Source organism: Oculina patagonica, chromosome 6 (assembly GCF_052425735.1).
Source record: "Oculina patagonica isolate OP01 chromosome 6, crgOcupat, whole genome shotgun sequence".
NCBI lineage: Eukaryota > Metazoa > Cnidaria > Anthozoa > Scleractinia > Oculinidae > Oculina > Oculina patagonica.
Window position 1 is genome coordinate 18,382,145 of NC_135763.1, and position 24,105 is coordinate 18,406,249.

Below are 24,105 nucleotides of genomic sequence, written 5' to 3' on the forward strand. Positions count from 1 at the left end.
AACTGGATTTCGAGGGGCCAGCTTGGCTTCATTTGTTGAAACACGCCAATCCAAACACAATACAGCTTGTTGATGTTGTAAAAATACAATTTAGAATCCGCCTTTGTAAACCACAACATGAAAGGTGACAATACAATACAGCTGCACGGAAGATTGGGAATGACATAGTGGACAACTTGTTTCAGCTTGAACGAAGGACTATTACACTTTGCGGTAGAGGCACGCGCCTTTTATGTTGTTTGAATTACCAACAAAAACAATGCCATAAGAATATACCAGTTTAATTTATATTTATTTTTGAATAACTACAATATTTGTGTGTTACTGAGTTTACATTAAAACGATATCGTACCCGTTGCCTCTCGCTAAAAATATTGATTGACATCTATCAACCTTACACATCTTCTGATTGGTTTTCCAAGCTTCCCAGCCAATCAAAACGCCAACAGAATTACAGTGGCTTTCGATTGGCTGATCAAAAATGGGTACACTGATAAAAGATGTGACGAGTTAATCGAAAATTTTTATCAAGTAGAAACAGTAGGCCGAGTTTTAATGCACTCTCATCCCGACGACACACACCAATTTCCAGCAATTAAGAACATTTTGGCACCACAAGGCCATTGGATCGAGTCAGCGAGGACCATTTTATTTGTAAAATAAGGAACTAAACTCTGATGACGTATTTTATTACGGTGTTAATCATCTAGAAGATCATCATCATCGTCATTTAGAAGGTGTCGTCGTCGTCGATATTCAGGTCTTCCTGCGGAGAAAAAAATAGAGCCACTAAGAAGTGAGAAACACGAGACCTAAAGTTAACTTTTTCGACTGAGAAAAACCGGAAATTTGTTTTGTAAAGCACTCAAAAACAACAGATCCACATGAAAGTACTGCTCAGTAGCTTTTATTTGAATGGTCACAAACTATGGTTATGTCCACAGACTTAAAAGTTAGAACCACCTTGTACAGCATAAAAAAAAGTACTACGTGGAAGTACTACTCAGTAGCTTTAATTTGATTTTGCAAACACAAAGGCCCCGTTTACTGACTTCAAAGTAACCCCGCGGAGGTATTGCTCAATGGTTTTCATTTGAATGTGTACACACAAGGATTTTTTAAAAGTTGCAGCCGCATAGAGAGTAAGTAAAGAAAAGTGAAGTGAAGTAACGTAACCTAAAGAAAAGTAAAGTCTTCATTTTATGAGGCTGACATGTAATAGCTCAAAGGAGCGAACGAACAAATGAGCAAACGAGCTCAAAGGAGCAAGAAGCCCTCCTAATTAAACGAGGCTTGAATTTAGGTGTCAAAGGGTAAAATCTCCCTACTGTTTGCAATACGTTTCTTTAATGGTTAGTTGTGAGATTCTGGTGGTAAATAAATACAATATCCCCTGGTTGATTACTTTCTTTATTCTCGTCACCCGCCTGCTTAACAATGTACTGAAATGGTAAGGAGAAATTTGCTGTTGATCACTCAGTAAAGATAAACACCGCGACTTACGTCATCGTCGTCGTCGTTGCCCCCGAAGTCGAAATCGTCATCGAGTTCTTCATCCTGTAATGCAAGGTACAGCAGGATTTTTTTCAACTGTTAATACAAGAGAAACGGACCGGATATTAACCGAACAAGACAAAAGAACCAACATGAGAAGGTAGCGCATGGAAAGAGTTCACTGGCTAACTGGCTGTTCTAAACACATCAGGACATTTGGTCCTTTGTCGACTTTCTCCGGGTTTCACACTAACGGGACGTTCCCAACAATTATTTCAAATTAGAGGTGTTCCCGGAGGGTACTTTCCAAAAGCAGGATGCTCTTAATAACAGATTGCTCTCAAAAGGGGGTGTTTCCAATAGCAGGGTGTTCTCAGTAGCAGGGTTTTTCCAATAAGGGCTGTTGCTAAAAACGGGGATAATGCAAAAAGGGGTGTTCCCAATAAGTGGTATGTTCCCAGTAACAGGGGTGTTCCTTGCCAAGAGACGTCTTTTTGATAGTGGGTATTCCAGAAAGAAAGGTGTTCCCAATAGCGGCATGTTCGCAGTAATAGGGCTTTCCCAGCAGAAGAATGCTTCTGATAACGGTATATTTCCCAACAGAGTGGTGTTCTCAACTAAAAGGATGTTTCAAGTAATAAAGTGTTCCCAGCGGAGGGGCGTTTTCCAACAGCGAGGCATTTTTAATCAGCAGGGTTCATTTGTCTTACTTTATCTTCTTCAACTGCAGCTTTTTTATCGATGTCAGGTTGTTTTTCCGCTGCTGGTGGCCTGGCCACTGGCGGTCTGTCGGCGGGCGCAGGCGGCGGCGGAGAGTGAGGCGAGGCAGAGGAGGCGGCAAATGTTGGTATCGAGGGCTCGATTGGTTTGGATGCAGAAGGCTCACTGAATGTGAGGCTTTCCACCGATTTCTGCAATAAACAGGTGTACTCGTTATAAAATTGTCAGTATTTTCACTCTCTAGTGCTGCACTTGGTTATTTCTCCTTGTTGTTTCACGCCGGGCGCATTATATTTTGAGTAAAAACAGCATGTTGCAACGCCACTATAATAACTTCGGTTAAGCGGAACATTACTCAAGAGGATCTGACTATCTAAGTATTTACGTCTTCACTCGAACAACAGAAAATAAACCAAAAGCATCCAGGACAATTTTGGTTGGGCAAACACACACAAACAAACGAGCAAACAGGTAAACAGCAGTGGACTGAAGCCTATCTTACCAGAATGGCATCCAGGCTACCGTCTTCCTTAGCTGTTTTCATTTCTTCAAACACATCACGATCAGTGTTATTCTGATAAATGGAACAGAGAAACACACAGGTAAACATCAAAACCTTACAAACAATTGGCCCAGGCAACAAGTACTAATTCAGACTTTCGGAGTGAAAAGTATCTGCAAGTGCTACTGCATCTCCTCCAAGTCCACTGCAGGTCACTCCTAGCATTACTACCAAGTTTTCCAAGTAATATACCAGCTCTTGTTAATATTCTCGGGCAAAGGGAAGCTCTGTGAAAGAAACTTGCTAAGGAGCGGAAGATAGGTCCGACCAGGGCTCAAGCACGACGTGCTATCCTCAAGACTGCTAACTCCCACAAAACAATCCCTTTTAATAATACCCAGCACTGGATGACCGACAGATTTGGAGTAGAACGAAAACAACGCCAGGCCATCAGTTTCTTATCTTAGCAAATTGCAAAATTACTCAAACCTGTTTACAAGTAACCTTACCGGAACGTGCTTGTATTGGGCGGCAGGTTTCATTTGAACTCTCTCTCGCTTCAGAAACTGCAGTAAACAGACAAAAGTTAGTTTGTACATAAATAAGGCTTACAGCGGGTAACTTTATGGATAGAATCTGTACATATAGCAACTTGATTCACTTCCTTCACCATTAACACAGGTTTGAAAGGCGACAAGCTTCACTTGCTCTCTGCACTGTTTGTAGTTAGGAGTTAGTGATGAAATCAAGCCACTTAAATTGGCATGTTCCATTCACGAGCGCAGTATTTTAAGCTAGTTACCTAAGAATTTGTCCTAAATAGCCGTTCTACTTCTGCCTTTTCCCTTGCATTGTTCCTTCCATAACATCACATAGCAATCCACATCTTTCCCCTTAAAATGTGGCCTTACTACTTTCCCTGACGTCTTCGAATAGTCTCAGTGTTTTTTTTTTTTTCCACTACATTGAGTGTTACAACCGTGCAATAACAACCTACAATCCATGTACTGTGCGGAAGTATCTGTCCTCTACTAATAACTGAATATTTCTGAGTTGTCACACAGAGAGAACATGAATCAACACAAGAAAACCAAATAAGCTATATACTGTACATGTAAAAGACACTCTCTGAGACGACAGTAGGATGTTCATGTCGTTAAATAAACCCAAGAAGAAAGCAATTTCAACTGAATTTATAGCCCTAGGTGACGAAAAAATAACACTGACACTTTGAATAAACTACGGCAAATCAGCAGGTACAGCTGGTAATCTCACCTGCTCCGCCTGCAAAGCTTCTTGGAATTCAGGAAACAAGTTCTCGTATTCAGAAGGGTCTGCCAGAGAGTCGGCTGCCTTTTTGTTGACCTTTCCTAAATCTTCTTTCCACAATTTGACAATTCTAGCAAAGGAAAAAGAGCCAACATTGAAAAGCATTGCAAATAACTGCAAACGGGATAAAAACCTCTACGATTTATATGCACCACTACGCAATAAAAAAAAAACGGCATAGAGGATCAAGTCATAATTAAACGTGCTGTGAATACTGAATTGGTTGATAAAAATAACTGTAGAAACTTGATTCACTTCCTTCACCATTAACACAGGTTTGAAAGGCGACAAGCTTCACTTGCTCTCTGCACTGTTTGTAGTTAGGAGTTAGTGATGGAATCAAGCCACTTTAGTTGACATGTTCCATTCACGAGTGCAGCATTTCATTCTTGGGATTGGCAATTATGCATCTACGGTTATTGCTTAGATGCAATGTTGCTCTAGAACAATCAACCTTGAAAATTCAGGGCTCGAGACTAACTTTTTTGCTAACTAGCCAAGTGGCTAGTGACACCTTTGATTTCACTACCCAAAACCAAAATTTTACTAGCCATAACTTTCAAGCATCGTTTTCGGGGTTTTTAGCGGAGACAAAAGACAGTGACAAATCGGACAAAATAGGTTTTTCTTCCCAAATCCATGGAAAGTCTGTGTTCCACGAAGGCAAAAACTTGCATTTTCACGGAGGCACTTTGCTGTCTTCATTGGGTCTTTTCCTCGGTTTTTTCGCTCCTACCCACTGTAGAATAATCTCGGGTATCCAATGTAACCGAATCTTAAATGTGTACATGAAAGCTTTTTTGAAAGCGTTCACGTACGCGACCTCTCACCCTCGTTGTTCATGCAACCTTACCCAATCACTGATTAACGTTACAACCTACACATAGTGCTCGATTACCCTGGCAGGCCGGCTAATAATTAGCAGAAGCAGTTTCCTTTCACTTGTCGCTTTCGTCACCGGTAAGTCCTAAAAGAAGTTATCAATGATCGTTTGTTTGCTTTTCGGTAACTTTAGCTTGTCCATATTCTTTGCTTTTCGGTAACTTTAGCTTGTCCATATTCTTTGATGTATCTCAACAGTGTACTTGGTAGTTCTGTTCTCTCAGAGTCATTTCAATTTGCGGTTTCTTTTCACAAAACTGCCTAAAAATTTCCACTAGCCATTTTGGCTAGTGAAAGTCCAAAATCTACTAGCCAAAACTGCATTTCTACTAGCCTTTGGCTAGTTGGCTACCGTTAGTCTCGAGCCCTGAAAATACAGAAAAACTGCTGTTAACTGTACGTATGAAGTTTAAGGTGATCCTGTGTTTGAAACCCGCGTGTGACGATTTAAATGAAAGGTAACGAGCACTACGCTCATGTCTCACCATGAATTTCTCAATATTTTTCAAAATGAATTTTCTTTTTATGATCAAACGTGACCACAAAATGGTTAATTAAGATCAACTTACTTTGACACATGACTAGGAAGGTACGTGCGAGCCATGAATGCTGCTTCAGGATACCGACCTGTGCTACACAGCAACTCTATGCCTTCCTCCAACCTAATAAACCAAACACCTCAAAATCAAAATCTTTAGCTTTAAAATCACTGTCATGCTCTATGGGCGAGAAGGACTGACACTCGAAACGTTAGCTTTTAGATTTGCCATGGTTAAATTAACTTACATGTAGTGTAGCACCATCATGGGAATGTTGCAAAAACCTAAGCACCTGCATGATTTATGGAGTATAAAATGTGAGTACTAATTAACTATGAGCATCTGAAAATTTTAAAGAGCCCATTGTTAGCCATCCTCACTTCCTAACGATTTAACGTCTTTTGTCGAGTGCTGTTCTATTAAGTCAAAACACTGTTGGGTTTCCTGTTATCTAGCTATGTTTTAGCCTGTTTAAAATGATGCTCGAATGTTCCTTTCACCATTAATTCTGAAACTTGAATAGCAAATGCTGTTGACAATGCATATACTACATGAGTACCCCAGGCATTTTTAAACTCTAGGATTTACCTTCCGAGAAGGAAATAAGCCAGGAAGGCAACATTGTTCTTGCCCTTCTGAGCAGATGTCTCCGCGAGTCGTAGGATCATGTCAGCATCTCCTGCAGACGTAGCCAGAAGTAGCAAGCCTCCGAAATCCTGTGCGTTTATCAGGCACTCTTGAGCAAGCTGGAACTGACACTTGGAGATGGCCAGCTCTGCAAGCTGCTTCCATTTGTGTTCACTCTGAAACAAAAAAAAGAAAAATATATTTATAATAACTATGTCAATGATAGTGGGGATATTATCTTGTCTGCATGTACTTCTTATAAACTAAACTGTACTTCGATAAAAGGAATAACGCATGGCGCGTGGGGCAAGAAGTCGTTGGTATAAGATCATACATACACCTGTATGTACAAACCAGAAACCCTTACAGGGTATGTGTTTCTAGTATGAACCAAATTGATACTGAACAATTATACGTACATTGTAGAGTAGCGATAGAACTGGCAGGGTTAACGAGAGCTGCAAAGCTCAAAAGTAAAGTAAAAATGGATAAATAAACTTTTACAGCTTCTTGTTCAGTGTTTTACAACTTATCTCTTGCACACGGCAGCTTCAACTGTACATGTACATGTTTGAATTCAAGGGGAAATAATTTTTTGCAGTTTACCTCTGATTCGGAAGCAATCTCATAAGCAATCTTCAACTCCGACAGCTGTATCGCCAGGTCAAATCTATCAAGAGAAGAAGAAGAGTAAAACTCTGTCTGACAATAATATTTCTTTAAAGTACTGGATAATTTTTTACGCTATATAATTATACACATCAACGCAAAAACTAGCAAGAATTAGCTGTAGCAACTTGATTCACTTCGTTTACCATTAACACAGGTTTGAAAGGCGACAAGCTTCACTTGCTCTCTGCACTGTTTGTAGTTAGGAGTTAGTGATGGAATTGATCAAGCCACGCAAATTGGCATGTTCCTTTCACGAGTGCAGTGATTTATTTTGGGCATTTACGATGCACAATGATGCATTTACGGTTTTACGCCACACACGCACATCAAAGTGGAAACCAGCAAGAAATATTGCCAGGATTCCCATTCTACAAACATAAAGTTTCACATTATAACTCGGTCTGCAGCAATTTAATTCCTTTTTCACTATAAAATAGTTTTATCTTTGTCGCAAAACCGCAACAAAGTATCTGGAGCAAGGATCTTCTATTCCCTTTATAGGACAGAAATAGACCTTTGCCATGCTGTTTATCATTTTATTAATGTTTACGTTAGTTGCCCTTTTCACCTCATTTTGGCGTTCAATTTTTTTTTGGCATTTTGTACATACTGACGAGGCTTGGAAGGCAGATTAGCATGAACACAAAAGATAACAAATGGCTGAAAATGGTCTGGTCAGTGTTCGTTACATCTGATCTCAGAGAAAACGTTATCGTTTAAGCGAGACAGAGTTCATTCTTTTCAAGATTTTGTCAGTGTCACTTTCTTTGTCTGTACAGCAAAGAAAAGGCGCGCAAAAGAAGAGAAGACTTATTGACGATTGAGACCTCACTTAAACGGTGTGAAGAAGCGTGTTCAGTTGATCCGTCGGAGTCAAATCTTGAACATTTAGCAAATATGAAGATGAAATATGACTCCCATTTTGAATATCTTTCCAAAGGTGCTATAATCCGTTCCCGAGCAACTTGGTATGAAAAAGGCGAAAAAAGTAATAAGTACTTCTTAAATTTAGAATCCTACAGGGGAGCGAAAAGTTGTATCAGAAAGGTCTTCAACAGTAACGGCTCGCTCACCTCAGACCCAAAGAAAATTATGAAAGAAATAGAACAGTTCTACTCAGATCTTTACGGAGTCAATCCTGAAGCCATGAATGACGATCATTCTTTCTGGCAGAAAACGGAAATACCTAAACTTACCGAGGACGCGAAAGAAATATGTGAAGGCAAACTATCGCTAAAAGAATGCTTTAATTGTCTTCAATCTTTTGAGAACAATAAATCGCCTGGTAATGACGGCCTTACTGCGGAATTTTACAAGACGTTTTGGAACTCTGTTGGTCGGTTATTAGTGGGTAGTCTAAACTGCGCTTACGACTGCGGCGAACTTTCAAACACTCAAAAACAGGCTATCATTACGCTAATAGAAAAGAAAGGAAAAGACAAGCGGAATATTTGTAATTGGAGGCCAATTTCTTTAATTAATGTCGACGCTAAGATTGGAGCAAAAGCAATTGCCACTAGAGTTCAGAAAGTATTGCCAGACATAATACACCACAATCAAAATGCATTTATCAAAGGAAGAACTATCCTTGATGCAGTCAGAACTATTGACGATATTTTAGAATATTCAGAGAGGAAAAAAATTAATGGATTGTTAGTCGCTATAGATTTCCAAAAAGCCTTCGATTCAGTCAATCGAAATTTTATGTACAATGCTCTCTCGGCTTTTAATTTTGGCCCTTCCTTTATTCATTGGATAAAGACTTTTTACAAAAATATTTCTAGCAGTGTAATGAATAATGGTTACACAACAGGACCATTTCAAATTCTTAAAGGTGTTAGACAAGGGGACCCACTCTCGCCTTATCTATTCATTATCTGTTTGGAAATATTAGCCATTATCATATGTGACAACAAGGACATTCAAGGGATACAAGTTGACGGTGATGAGATAAAACTGGAAATATTTGCAGATGACTTGACAGTGTTTCTTAGAAATCACACTTCTTTATACGCGCTTTTTGATACAATAGAAGATTTTACTTTATGCTCTGGACTGAGAATTAACTATGACAAAACGGGTCATGTTTCTGGGCAATCAGAAGACTACAGGTAAGCTCCCACAAAATTTTACCAGAAATATAACTGTTAAAAAGGCTGTTAAAATATTAGGGGCGCACTTTACGTACGATGAAGGCCTTTGGAAAAAGCTAAATTTTGATGAAATTTTGACTTCTATTAAAAAGAAGCTACATTTATGGAATTGGAGGAACTTGACAATTCTCGGAAGAATACAGTTAGTTAAGACCTTTGTTATCCCTATCTTTATGTATCGAGCTGGTTTGGTAAGCGTTCACAAAGATATAATCAAGGAAGCAAACAAATTAATATTTCAGTTTATTTGGAAAGGAAAAGACAAAGTTAAGCGTTCAACCCTCATAAGCGACCAAGAAAGTGGTGGCTTGACTGCACCACATTTAGAATCAATTATTACAACTCAACGACTAGTTTGCTGCAAAAAGTTTCTGGAAACTCAACAGAGCAGCTAGAAGTTAATTCTGTTACATTATTTAAATCCAATTGGAGGCAAATTGATTTTTGGCTGCGCCTTTGATATTAAAAAATTGCCTATCAAGTTACCTAGATTTTATGAAGAATGTTTGAAACATTTTGCAGAATTTTCAACTGCCACTGAAGTAAGTGATCAAGAAACGGACAGGAATAAATTGGCGAAAGTTGTCATATGGAACAATAAGCATATCTGCCTTGACGGAAAAACCGCTTTCCATCGCACTTTATTTAATAAGGGTATAGTTGTACTAGCAGATCTTATATCAAATGAAAATGAACTAATCGTTAAACAAAACCTAAATAGCTCCGGTCTGTCTCCCTTGGAAGCGTTCTATCTAATGAGAGTTATTGATGCTCTTCCTGCACAATGGCGAAATTCTCTGATGTCTTTTGAACCTCGACATAAAAAGGTTTTTGTTTTGAATGATCTTATTCAACTGCTTTTTAAAAACCAGGACTTTCCGCTTAGTAAAGCAGTCTCCAAAACCATTTACGTAGAAGTACGGCGCAAATTTGAAAAGGCTCCCACGGCACAAGCAAGATTTACTGATCAATTTTTCAATTCTCCTCTTGATTGGAAAGCAATCTACAAGTTACCTTTCAAGGTCGCCATGGACACTAAGACCCGCGAATTTCAATACAAAATTCTAAATAGATATTTACCAACAAACTCTTTTCTTCACAAAGTTGGTTTGAAACCTTCGGCTTTATGTACCTTTTGTGATAAAGAGAGTGAAAGCCTCGAACACCAATTTATTTACTGTCATGCTACAGAAAAATTCTGGCTGGACTTCATTTCTTGGTGTAATAAATTGAACATAAGCTAAGATGAACTGACCGACATAGATAAGCTCTTGGGAATTTGGGAAAGAAATGAAGATTTTCTATTACTCAACCACCTTTTACTCATTGCTAAACAACATATATATGACTGCCGTAATAAATCAATTCGTCCTTCCTTAAGAGTATTTAATAGTAAACTAAAATACATTTATCAAACTGAATCTATAGTTATGAAATCTAATAATAAGGAACAAATTTTTAATGCCAAATGGATGAAATGTGTAGGAAATTTAGATGTTTAATCTCTTAATCTCTTATCTATGTCGGTCAGTGCTTCACTTCCAAGTCCTAGTTTGCACATGTCACTTTAGTTTATGGACTATAACGAATCCTACTATAATCAACCTTACACATGTAATTTTTTTTTCTTCTATGTAGGTATATTATTTATTTATTTATTTATTTATTTTTTTTTTTTTTTTTTGCTGTTCCTTTTTTTTTAGAAAAACAAATGTTATTTTATTTTTTTTGTGTATCTATGTATGTAATTTTTCTTTTTTTTTCTGATAATCAATAAAAATTAAAAAAAAAAAAAAAAAAAAAACCTTTCTTTGTCTGTTCTTCATGACCCTTTAATCATTACATCGGGATTGCACCCTCAGCGAAAAATCACTGATTTAGCACATTCCTTTATTATGGCAGTGTACCAGTGTTGGAGATATTTCTTAATAATAAGCACAAATGTAATTACCTGTGTTCTGGATCACAAGAGACTGCCAGGGCCTGCTGCTTGAAGCCTTGTTTCTCTAAGAAGTGAGCTACACGATTCCTTTGGTCTCGAGGAATGGTGGGGAGCACCTGCATGAAATAACAGTACCACACGTAAGTACAGCACAATAATAATGTGCGTGTAGCTTTTACTTGAGAGGTAAAACACTACGATGTCATCCACACACCGAACATTTAGAACACCTTGAACAGCATGAAAAATAGTGAAACGCAAACATACAGTACTGCTCAATTCATGTACATGTAGCCTATATTTCAATGGTAACACACTAAGGTTTCATCCACAGTCTTTAATACAGTTGAACCTCGATGTTTCGAACTGTCAGGGGAAATAGAACAAAATATTGGGAGTTTGAAATCGCTGATGGTTAATGACTGAACAGAAAATCCAAGGAAAATGGGTTTTAGCTCGAATTAAGGGAAATTCGAAATACCGAGTGTGAATTAGCGGGGTCTATCTGTAGTTAGTAGAGCCACATTGTGCAATGTACATCACAATGAACCGCACCACACTTAAGTAAACTGGTTCGGAAACTAGAAAGAACAAGTTGAAAACAGAAAACTCATCAGTAGCGAGACAGACATGTACAGCGACATCACCGTACCCAGAAAACACATGTACTGTACCTGTTTAGCTGTCTCAAAGTCTTGTCTCATCACAGCCGTCTGGTATTCCAAGACTGACAGCAGCAAGGAATAACCCACAACATTCATGTCCTTGTCACTCAAGTAAAGCCTGTTGTCTTTGGGAATGTAGCCAAGAATGTACATTGTCCTAGACAAGACAGAATTGTACAACAGCACTGAAGTCAATGCGTGCAGTAGTAAACCCTGTATAAATTCTCAACTCAAAAATGTGTTGCTCAGGTTTCCAATTAACTGTGCCACACGTACAATGTATACCACATTTATAAAAGTCTCTTGTGGCATGACTTTGTAAAAAGATTGGCAACTTTCCATCTTAACAGAACATGACAATCTACCAACAATTTTCATCACCTCCTAGCACCACCAAAATCTGATTTGTCACAACCTGACGTTCTTGCGAGTTAAAGTAACCAGAATATTAAACAACTGTCTCAGATATTTTTTTTGCAAAATAACTGTAGCAACTTGATTCACTTCCTTCACCATTAACACAGGTTTGAAAGGCGACAAGCTTCACTTGCTCTTTGCACTGTTTGTAGTTAGGAGTTAGTGATGAAATCAAGCCACTTTAATTGACATGTTCCATTCACGAGTGCAACCCTTTCAATCCCATCCATATATACTTATGTACATTGATAGGTTAGTAAGACTTAGTGGTAGCCTGGTCCTGTCACAATACATTGTACTTCTTGACAAAACCAGAATTCTCTCTAAAAATTATGTATTAAAGACAGTAAGATAAATGATGGAATATTAACAAACCTGTCCAAGTGGGCAATGGTGACAATTTCGCCTCCAACATAGTAATTAAGACGGTTTACAGCATTAGTGTAGATAAAACAATCACCAACCCAAATACCAGTCTTCACACAATCCTCTATTTCACCACAAACCTATAATAACACAGAAGGATCAATATCCTTGTCTGTTAACACAATTAGAGCAGTTTTTAATTGAGTGTCGTAAAACCAAAAGCAAAGTAATTAGCTGTAATCACTCTGACCAATCACAAAGGACATAGACAATCCAGTGAACCAATCAAAATTCGAAGCAAATACACGTAGCCGGCACGAAGTGCGGGAAAACATGCCCGAGCAAGAGATGATTGGTTTTGGTTTAAGTTCTGATTGGCTGAGAAAGTGGCGCAAGATTAATAAACCAATCAGTAAGCGTAGTAATGCAAAACCAAAGCACACCGAATTACTTTCGACACTCAAGTGAAAACCGCTCTATAACCCTTGCACAGGTAAAAATACACTTACAAAATACACTTACCCACTTACAACTTAATTTCTTACTACACAAATGTACAAGTCAAGTCACTGGCACAATATTTCACTCTACAACTGAAGAGAAATTGAACAACTAGTATGTACATTATACACACACATTACAAATCTTACATCAAAAGCATCCTCAATGCCATCTTCAGTCATGACCTCTGGGGTTTCCTGTGCTTTAGCAACATTTTCAGCACTATACTTGAGAATGAAAAATGACTCATCCGTTGCTATGCAGCATAGTTCACCACTGTCTGCCCAATAAATCTGCAATCACAGAAATAGAACAGAGTTACACCTACATGTCATTATAGGTTAATGACCTTTTTTTATTCATTTATTTATTTATTTTTTTAATGACCTATCTGTAGCAGAAGGCCAAGATGGCTGGATACTTACCAAGTTCTTTGTTTTTGTAAAACTACCCATAGTATTTTTCGGCATTGTTGCATATGCTTATTATGTTTCCGTATGACAACAGTTCTGTATGTTACTTACAGTAACGATGTAGCATAAGTGATTTGTTTTAGATAACTTACACTCCTGGGTTGAATTTCAATCCTACGTATTAGATCTGTGCTCTCCCAGTCAAAGAAAGCCAGCCCACTAACAGACTTCACTCCCAGAAGATGGCCACCATAGATATCTGAGGAATAAACAGCATTAAATTAATGAATTATCAATGTTGTGGTTTAAATAATTATATTTTAGGCTTAAAAGTTTGCGAACCAGTTTAATTTTTTTTCATGTCTGATATTGATTATATTTTATGTATTGTTTTTAAATGCGAGGCTGCAGCAGCTGGTCTGGCATACTTTAGCTTCACATACACGTAGTGTATGAGAATATGAGAACTACATTGTATAATATCATCTGTCAACTTCATACCTGCGGCAGAACATTCAAAACAATGAAATCTTTCTGACTAAAAAAAGGCTGGATACTCACTTTCTGCCCCATACTCAGGTTTGAAAGATTTTCTTTCTTTGAAATTCTTGAAGAGCTTGATTTTGTTTCCATCCCTAATTGCATATCTGAATGAGAGAAGTACAAAAAAAGCATAGATTAGCCAATAGCGTACATGTCCATTGCATTATACATGTTCTGTGTCCATCCAGATCTTGAACAGAAAAAAAAAACACATTATGATGACACACAGATGATCGTAAGACCAAGGTATAATGTAATTACAATGTTATTACTGACTATGTGTTTCAGAGAAGTTGGTTCTCTTACACCATGTATCTGCAGTTTACCGTCTGTTGTGTATTTTGTATAAAGCAGTTAATAGTGGTACAATGTATGTTTGTCTTATTTACATGTTAAAATGAGTGCAGAACATGTACATACTCAGATGAATCAGAGGCCCAAACAAATTCCTGAGCTGATCCAAAACTCTTGTTCCTCAGTGCCATGGCTGTGTAAATGATGTACTCCCCATCACCACAAACCACCACAAACCTGCCAAAAGTTACAAATTAAAAGGCATGAGTTGAATTATTCAGTCATGTGCTATGACAGCCTTTTACAGTTGCTTCTGTACCTTCCATTTGGATTATGAGACAAGGTTTGTGGAAACATCTCACAAGGACCCATGTCTTTGATGGCCAGAGGCAGTCGCTCACCATCTTTAACATCATAATCTAGTTTAAAGATAAAAACAAACATAAGCAAATTACAGCATAACTGTACACTGCACATGAGCACTGAGTGATTAAAATACTCATCAAAGACACTGCCAACAGTACTAAAGTCTTAATAAATTTTTGTTCTCTCTAGAGGTTAATTATTGATTAACTTGTTTACTGCATGTTTACTACATGTACACAAAAAAGACAGCTGAGATGGCCAACAACTGAAAACAGGCAATCAGAATGCTTCATTCACTGCTGGTCCAATATTTCTAAGTATTGACCCTGCTTAAGTTTCCACAGCTTTTTGTTTTGGTCATGCAATAAATCTCTTATAAGCCAAGTTTGCTCAGGACTGTTCTTAGACCATGCTCGTTTTTATTATAATTATTATAAATTATTATATTCTTTGGATTACCAGTATATTAATTTATGTTGTACAGTAGTAGACTATGTGTGAAATAATTAATGTGATTCATTTAAACATATAAATGCACAAATAATTATTAATATGTTTACACTTACCAGACATATTTTTAAGGTTGGCCTGTTGAATTTCACTGTGCTTGGCAAAAATAATTTTACCATTGGAATCCATAGACATGGCTGGCTCTTCCCGACCAAGCTAGTAAAAGGATAAGTTACAAATTCAATCAACATCAATATACATGCAGACACAAAGCAAGAAATTCAAAGCAGCACAAATGCACTTAATGTTGCATGATACATGTATACAAAGTCATGCAGTTGGCAAACCTTGATAAGAATGCTTCCTTCATCGTATCCAAGAGCAACATTGTTAGAGCCCTTGAACATGGCCATACTCCAAACTCTCTCAAGACCATAATTAAGGGTGCTCTCCAAACGGTAAGTGTTAGCTTGCCAAATGCGAACAGTGCCTGTGAGGTGCAATACATACATGTAGTAGAGTCAGACAGTTGTGCTTTAATTTAAGGATTAATGACAAGACAGCATACAGTAGCTAAAAATTATTACAGTCGAACCTCTATTAACCGGAGTCGTTGGGACTAGGCTAAAGAGTCCGGATAATCGAAAGTATGAATATTAATGAGCCAAAAAAAATACGCCAGAGCATCTGACAGGGCATAGTTCGCTAACTTAGGCATCCTCCGCTTCTTCGGCGCATTTTTCCACATTAAACAGAAAAAAAAAGAAACATCGCTTCATAATAGCGATAAATCAGCTGTGAACCATCCTCAGAAAACAAAAATTCCGAAGAAACTGATCATTTTGAGGCAATTTTTCTCCGAAAAAGGCGACGAAAACACACCGATTCGTTCACAAACAATTTTGAACCTTCAGGCGTTCCATGCATCTTTTCGTGATGGGCCTGGTGTCTAGACGTGGTGCTACCGTGCGGTGTCGACTGATCGTACTTTCTACAATGTTGTTCACCTCATAAAAGGATTCAAACATTCTGAATTTTACCATTTTGCCTTGTAAACTTAAGTATAATATAAGTAAGCAAAGACAGAAAGCAAATTTATTTGTGTGAATGTTTTTATGTCTAGTGGAAACTGAACAAGGAAGTTGCCTGTTGCACACATCATCTCTGACAGAGGTTTTCCAATGTTTTTTAACAGGTAAATTAAACCACCTTGAAATATTAAAAACGCTTAAATCGTCGTAGAACTTAGTTATATCTGGTCTTGAATGTGACTAATTAATATTCATGAAGAAATTAGGACCAGAGAAGGAGGTCCGGATAATCGAGAAATCCGGATAATCGGGGTCCGGATAATCGAGGTTCAACTGTATTCTTCAGAGTAAACATTGTGATTGATTAGAACTGTGGTAACATGTTCACGTACTTTAGTATTGCAAAAAAAGTACACTGTTAAACAAGCTCTGTTATGAAGGTATAAGAAGTTTCTTTACATACCATCCTCTGAACCTGTGAGAATTATGGGCAGCTCAGGGTGAAACCCAACACAGGAGATGTTCTGGGCATGACCTTCAAGTGTTTGAACACAGGTTTTGTTCTGAAACATGAATAACAACCAATTAATTTTTTCAGTTACACACATGTTGACCGTACATGTGAGCTCATAATCTACAATGAGAACATTTACTTTTTCAGTTTAAGTCCCCTGGAATCATTTATTTGCAAAATTGTTATTTTCCGTTAGAACCAGGAATGTTTTTTAAACCTGTCATACATGTACATGTAACTGGGACAGGGCTGTCACTAATTTTTCAAGTAGGTGGGGAAACGAAATGTAGCGGGGGACAAGATTTTTCTAGTGTTGGTGTTGATGGGGGGGGTTGTAGGGAGGAAATTTTCCTAATATGAATTGGTTTTTATGCAATTTTTACACCACTGTAACCTACTACTTTCTCTACGAGGAAAATCTGTTTTTCTTGGGAAGTTCTTGCCAATGGGGTCGTCTTATAGCCGAGTATTTTCGCCCCTTTCTTATAGTCATTATGGACTTGCAGTTAAAACAAGAAAAAAGCTCTAGTTTTGTCATGAACTGTAAATTATTTTACACCCCAGAACAAGAAACAGAAAGTTTCAACGAAAAGTTTATTATCCGAGTTGACAAGTTTTGGTACGACTGCTTCATGTCAGCATTATGTTGAAACAGACAAAGAAAATCAGGCATACTCATATTAAACAAATCTTCCCCATCTTGGAAAGTTGATAAATGACTTTAGAAGACAAGGAAACACCAAAAAAGCCTGAGAATCGTTGAAAACCACTCGATAAACAAAGTGCGACAGGGCGCGAAGCAGTACGAAGCGTGTTTTGAACTTGGTAACCAAGCTTCAAACTCAGTGGTCACTGGAAACTACACATTTGCCAGGTTACTGAGCAGCCAAGATCGAAGCATAAACGATGGAAAAATGTTTACCTCGAGCTAATTTACGCCTTATATAGCAAGAAATGTTACCTCTACCTGAAAATTGTACCAAGGAGTATGAGCAACATTCAAACATTCATCTGTGGAGAACTGTCTTAAATTGATGACTGCATCTTTTTAACTTCCAAACTCATGGCGTCTTACAACCGAGTTTTTGGACATTTTAGTTTGGAAACTTAGGATGACAAGTTGCCAAGTTGGGGTGCTCTTATAACCGAGTGCGCCTATAACCGAGAAAATACGGTAATAATATTTGCACTAATAAACTATTGTTTTTTTTTAATTTACAATTTTTCTTTGATGTATTTTTCACTTTCCAATGTTTTGGTTTTGTATCAGTCAAAGTAGCCGGGGCTCAAAGTCGTGTAGCCGGGGAAAATCCCCGGCCCCCGGCCCTTAGTGACAGCCCTGCTGGGATGAACTGTACTCGTCTTAAAACAGGATAGGAAATGAAAAGAAAAAAAAAAGTAAGACCCAATTTACATCACAAAAAACAAGATGTGAAGAAAAACAAACCTGATAATCCCATATCTTTACAAGCCTGTCATCAGCACCAGATATAAGATATGGCTTCTCTCCACCATGGAAATAGTCCACACAATTTACACCCTGGAATATAAATAAAATACAATAACACTGAGTGTATGTACTCTCCTGTAACATGCAATGTACAATGGGCAAATACAGCACATGTATGATAGCTATGCAATCCGGGTTTTTTTCCCGTCCTTTTTTTTTAATCAAGTGACACATTAACACAAACATGTAGAGAATTTACTACCACATCCAAAACAGTTGAATAGCACTCTTCCAGATAGTACATTGACCAAGGGATGCCATGTACACTCAACATGCATGTTAGATAGGAATGTATCCATTTCATTGAGAAATACACTTTAATATCGACGAGCATTCTCACTTAAGAATGACGAGAACATGTAACAAGAACAACGTAGTACGAACGACTCGTACCAGGCCCCTATCGGGCAAATCATAGTCAGTGTCCAGATCTCTCTCTAATTATATCATTCTGCTCTATCTCCCCCCAAGTCTTTAGTGTTCCTCATGTTTGTGTTGAAGGGGCAGTGAAGACTGATATCAGAGAATCGTAATTGTCAATTTGAAAGAACAAAACAAAACTAGAAAACATAATGTCATTCATATGAGTCATGTGGCAGTCTCATTGTTCGAGAAGTCCTTTTGCATTAAAATCCTGTAGCCGCCGCAAGGCTAGTGCAGGTTTCTTTGGCCGTGCTTGAGGTGTGCCTGAGTTTGCCGGCACTGGTGCATCCACAGGGGGAGGGGATGGTGGTTCTACATGTTGTCACATTTCTTTCTTTTGTTTGCAAGACTGCATTTGTTAATTATATTAAGTACCTTTTTTAGGTATACGCTATCATTTTGATACTGTACAAAATGTAACAGGTATTCTATTTGTACATTTCAAAATGTGCATTAATTAACACTGGCATATTATACACGTCAAGTGCTGTATATTTACCTTTTCATGTCCTTCTAAAGTAAAGTTTGGAGTGTTAGAACCAAGCTGCCACACCTGATAAAGAAATGCAATTTTTTTTTAAGATACGAAAAGCTAGTTTTAGTTGACATTTTTAAGTTGACAAAAATAACTGACAATTGCTTTGATTTTTCAGCAGGGCCAAGTATCCCAGTTCCCCAGTGAAAAAAAAAAAAAACAGGCAAATCCCAGTTTCCATTTTACCCCTTCAGGTCCCTGTTACCTACAACTACATTCTGTAAAAGTGGCACTCACCAAATGGGCGAGTGATTACTGATTTGCACTCACCAGGATCCTCTAACATTTGCATGGGCAAGAAGGCAAGTGCTTATTCTCAACACTGATAGTTTTGTGCTACAGTAAACCTTTACCTTGATTGTTCTGTCCAGAGAAGCACTAGCAAACTGGTTATTGTCCTTAGGATTGATAACAATCTGCATCACGTAATGGGTGTGGCCCTCAAACACTTGAGTGCATTGCCACTTCTTTTCCCAGTCCCAAAGTTTGATCAACATGTCATCTGCAGATTAATAAACAATGTCAACAAAATAACGTTACAGAAGCTGTAATGCAATTCTTGTAGTTGATTTTTCTTGGTTTACTATATAAAAAAATGACTAAACTCAAAATAGTTGATGTACATAAAGTAAATAAATAACACCAAATGAACTTATTACATGTACAAAGGCAAAAGGAGTCAGGAATCAGTGCAAGCAATCCCTACAAGCATACATGCAGGGCCAGCAGATTGAAAAAAAAGGACACTCATCTAAAATGTACTTACATATATGTTATCATAATTGCTAAGCCAATGTAAGGTTTTTACAAACAACAGTCACATTAATTTTGTGCTAGGCAGCAGAAGCCATGGAGTGCAATACACTTCAGCTCAACCAAGGATTGCCTTACCAGTAAAATTCATTGATTTCTAGCTGTAAATTAGCTCATTTACAGGTGGTATCTTAGTTTTGTTTAAAAGAACTTGAAAAATTATTTGAATTAAGTTTAAGTTGAGTTGTACATGTAGTTTACTCACCACTGCTGGTAAGAACATAGGGCTGAGTGGGATGAACCGCAATTGAACGCAAGTAATCTGAATGAGCTTCAAATCCATATGCCTGTTAAAGAAAAAACTGTTAATGTCAAAGACTACCACCCAAGTTGATAAATACATGAACATGGCAAATATGGTATGCCACTAACTTCTGTAAGGACCAACTTAGTCAAGGTACATGTTAGCCTCCCATGCAGTCGTTCTTAGGGGCGATCGCGTTACACTCCTCCCCACGAACGCCTGCTTAACCGAGGCCAACATTCCTTTCTGCCGCCTAGCCAATCAGATTTTACCTACTAAAATCCGAAAGGTTGACCTTGACCGCAAGACGCTCTCCGCAGGGCGAGATCAGAGTTGTTCCAAGTTTAGGATGTTTCGCTTAAACTCTTTCCGATGAAAGTAATTTATGAATTTGCTGGCTTCGGTAAATCATTTGTTTATCAAGCTTGTCCTTTGATGTTTGACAGTCTCACCGATGCTTTGGCTCCATTGTGGCTTCGCCGTTCGAGAAATATTATTTGGTGCGCGGTTTATTTATCGTTCAGCGTTTGCTCGAAAGAAAAATATTTTTTGCAACCATAAAATCGAAGGACCGTCAAACTATCGACTGGAGAACAACAATGCTAGCTTTGTAACACAACATTGAACGTTTTAACGAATTTGAGAATCATTCAGGGCAAGTTTTACAGAAGGAAAATATAATCACACTGAACTTTTTCCAAAACTTCTTAATCTTCCAACAGATGATTAAATCAAAGCGTCACACAAAAAGCACTTGAATTCAAATCGATGTCATTTCCCGTTGTCTCAGCCATCGTAACATGCCGTACTATAAAAGTGAAATATTCAAGCCTGCATCTCAAAGTCGGAATTCGCGGGAATAACGATCATTTTAATTGTTGACCGACAGACAAAACCTCAATGGTGATTGGTAGGTTTCCTGGCGAGTAAAACAATGGGAAAGAAATGTTGGCCTCGGTTAAGGAGGCGTTCGTGGGGAGGAGTGTAACGCGATCGCCCCTAAGAACAACTGCGTGGGAGGCTAGGTATATGTATGATACAAATTAGATGTTCTAATTCAAAATTTGTTACAAATACTACAGTATTACAAATATTTAGTTTATTAACATTTGTAATTCACTAGTTCCACAAGTGAATTTAGCATACATGTACATGCAACATACAAATTACATGTAATGTAACCCTCAGTACACTGCAGTCAACTTTTGGAGTTCCTGTGAATGCATGCTCTGTCATCAGATAATAGGCTACAGAAATAGATACAGTAATTTACACCAACCAATCTATTAACCTCTTAGTACCCTTATATGTAGTTCAGTTTCTACAGCCATGCAAACATCAATAATGCTGTATAAAATTAATAATGCTGTGTGCATGAATGAAAGAATAATCCATACCTTCTCCAATGTGTTGTAATTAAAAACCCTTAGCATCATGTCATCCTGAAAAGCAATTCACACATGGTTAGTACACTGTAAAGGCTGAGTCACAAGCTAACAGTGTAAGGTATACCGGTAATTTATACGCACATGTATGAGTAACATGACATTGTTCCATGACATAGATGTATGGTCATGTACATGTACTGTATAATGCAGATAAAACCTTCCCAATGGTACAAAACTACATACATGTAACCTGTATAATTTTTACACATTTATGCAAACTGCTGTGATATCATACACAGACATACACAGTTGTACATGTAGTTACATGTAACAAAATAATTTATTGCACTCCTTTTCAAAAGCAGTTGCCACATCAGAACCATTCAAAACAATAAGGGTTCTTTAAAAAGACTGTGCTTCTTAAAGTGGCCAAGTTTCAAGGTGGGTAAAATCACAAATAAAAGCCATGCAGTTAAAAAGAAGTTTTACTTACAGATCCTGTCACCACCCAGTTCTTTCTTGTGACAAATTTGGCCGTACGCACTGCAATAACAATTGGGTATTTAATTATTTTGTATGATGTACTGACTGCTATTACAGTTGTAAACAATCATAATAATGTAATGCAAGTTCATGACAATTAAGTTGTAATGACAATTTGTTAATAAATTGCAGGAGCATTGTAGCTGACAATCTTGCATGAAACACTATTATAAAAAAGCTAGTTACAGTATGTGAAGGCTGTTCCTATTCTCAAGAGTTTGCCTCCATAAGAAATTAAGCTTTCGTTTTCATTTATCATAAAATTATAGATGTTGTGGTTTAATATGGTTTTCAATGTCAGAGTTCCCCAAACTTTGTTTGGGGATTGTGATAACAAATCTGGAAAAAAAAAAACAAATCAGACTAGTCTCAAATCATTTTATCTCGAAATCCATTCTAAACTACAACATAATACACAGTCATACCTGGCAGATCAGTGACTTCAAATGTCTTGACCAGTGTCTGTGATTCATAATTCCACACGTGTACATTACCATTGTATAAACTTGCTAACATCCATGGTTCAGTTGGGTGAACATCCACGCACTTGACTCGGTCAGAACGCGCAGAAAGCTTGCGCTGTTGACAAGGCCATGAAAAACACAATAAGGAACTGTATAATTTGTTGCTTGTCATTATTTTAGTCATGAACATGGTAAAACCTAGAATCATCACTTAACAATGGTATTATTACTATTACTACATGTGCATGTACACAGTACATTAAAATTGTATCCTTCTTGGGGATTCAAGTTCTAATCTTATATAATCTCAGGGGAGAATACATATACAGGTAGATGATCTCCTTAATGATTGACAAAGTACAATATGCACTGTACCCTTTTATGCTTACTTCCAAGAATTTACAGTTTATGGAGCAGTTTTCACTTAGTTAGTATAGAAAGTAATTTGTGTTTGCTTTGGCTTTGCTTTATTTCACTTAGTGATTGGTTAAAACCCTGCATGACTTTCTCAACCCATCAGAAGTTAAATCAAGACCAGTCATGTCTCGCTTGCATGTTTTCCTGTTCTTCGTGCCAGCTACATGTACATGTATTTGCTTTGAGTTCTGATTCACTTGATTGTTCGTGTTCATGATGATTGGCCAGAGTGATTGCTTTGGTTTTGGTTTTAGGGCACTCAAATCACTCTATACCCTCAGCTACTTCCTAAATGTGCAAACAATTATCGAGAATGCCCGACTCCCTTTATGGCGTGTGCCTGCAGAGAATCATGGTCGTTGTATTCATTGTTTGCTAACAGAAGTCTCGCACATGGTTTGATGAGTACAATTACATGGATTCCCTGCAGGTGAGCACGTACCATAGAGGGAATCATTGGATTCTGGATGTCACTTTGCAAACTTTTTACACAAGGATGGAGTCACCCGAGTCCCCTTCACTGTTTCAATACTACTTGAAAAATGAACAAGAACTAAATTTCCTGCTTTGGTATAATCACTCAATTCAATAAGCGACATGTACGGTGTAGCTGTACACTCTAAAGTCAAAAGTGCGTTTAAACTTGAAAGTGCCATGTAATAAGGTGTGAAACTAAGAAAGATTTGAAGGAGAATCCGCCTCGGGTGTTCTCAAACAACCACTAACAACACACAAGTGAAAGGAAGTTCCAGTCAGGAGCAAAAAGTCACACTGTACATAAATGTAAGCTACCCTACATGTATGTGAAAGCTCGTACCATGAAAATTAATTTAGCAGATATAACGAGGCAATTTGGCTTTAAAAAGATACAACTATAATACAGTAAGCAATCCAGAAATATCACCTACCTTCACGTCTAACCTCAACGGCTATTGATTCCACGAAAATGTAAAGGAAAAGAGAACAGTTCATTAAATTAAGCTAACGTAAGAAAAATTCAACCAGAACATTTGATGACGAGAAGACCGGCAGAAATGAACTCGGACAACAAGCCATTAAATCACATTGAATCGATCATAAATGCCATAATTGAAATAAAATGGTCTGAAATATTATTTCTACGCTATAAATAAGGAAGAAACTTTACCATGATTGCCAAAAAAATCGATCAAAATGGAGAGAATCAAGACAGGATCCCAGTCAAAATGGCCGACGTGGCATTGAACATTAGCCTCACTCTGGTGCATTTTCTGTAATACCGCTGTACATACAGCCTGCACTAACGAAAACCCGCGCGTGCTTTCTGTCTCCCACGTCTCTCCCACGAGAGCTAGAGATACACAACCTC

At 37.8% G+C, this 24,105-nt stretch overlaps 1 protein-coding gene and 1 non-coding gene across 2 annotated transcripts; both read right to left on the reverse strand.

Annotated features, from left to right (window-relative positions):
* Nucleotides 1-260: 260 nt before the first annotated feature.
* On the reverse strand, nt 261-23,988 carry LOC144657472 (coatomer subunit beta'-like). Its single transcript, XM_078517814.1, has 29 exons — nt 23,905-23,988; nt 23,666-23,686; nt 22,302-22,455; nt 21,827-21,876; nt 21,343-21,387; nt 19,907-19,988; nt 19,242-19,390; nt 18,853-18,906; nt 17,868-17,960; nt 16,370-16,469; nt 15,223-15,365; nt 14,992-15,091; nt 14,379-14,478; nt 14,186-14,296; nt 13,784-13,869; nt 13,375-13,481; nt 12,959-13,102; nt 12,318-12,448; nt 11,535-11,682; nt 10,870-10,976; nt 6,700-6,763; nt 6,055-6,269; nt 5,497-5,589; nt 3,992-4,115; nt 3,226-3,282; nt 2,717-2,788; nt 2,205-2,405; nt 1,504-1,557; nt 261-766 (listed from the first exon to the last, which is right to left on the reverse strand). The coding sequence occupies exons 1-29, from the start codon at nt 23,905-23,907 to the stop codon at nt 731-733; spliced, it is 2,844 nt and encodes a 947-aa protein (XP_078373940.1). The 5' UTR covers nt 23,908-23,988; the 3' UTR covers nt 261-730.
* Nucleotides 4,280-4,382, reverse strand: LOC144659035 (small nucleolar RNA SNORA68). The gene has a single exon (XR_013571846.1). It is a non-coding gene; the product is annotated as a small nucleolar RNA SNORA68 (small nucleolar RNA).
* Nucleotides 23,989-24,105: the final 117 nt, after the last annotated feature.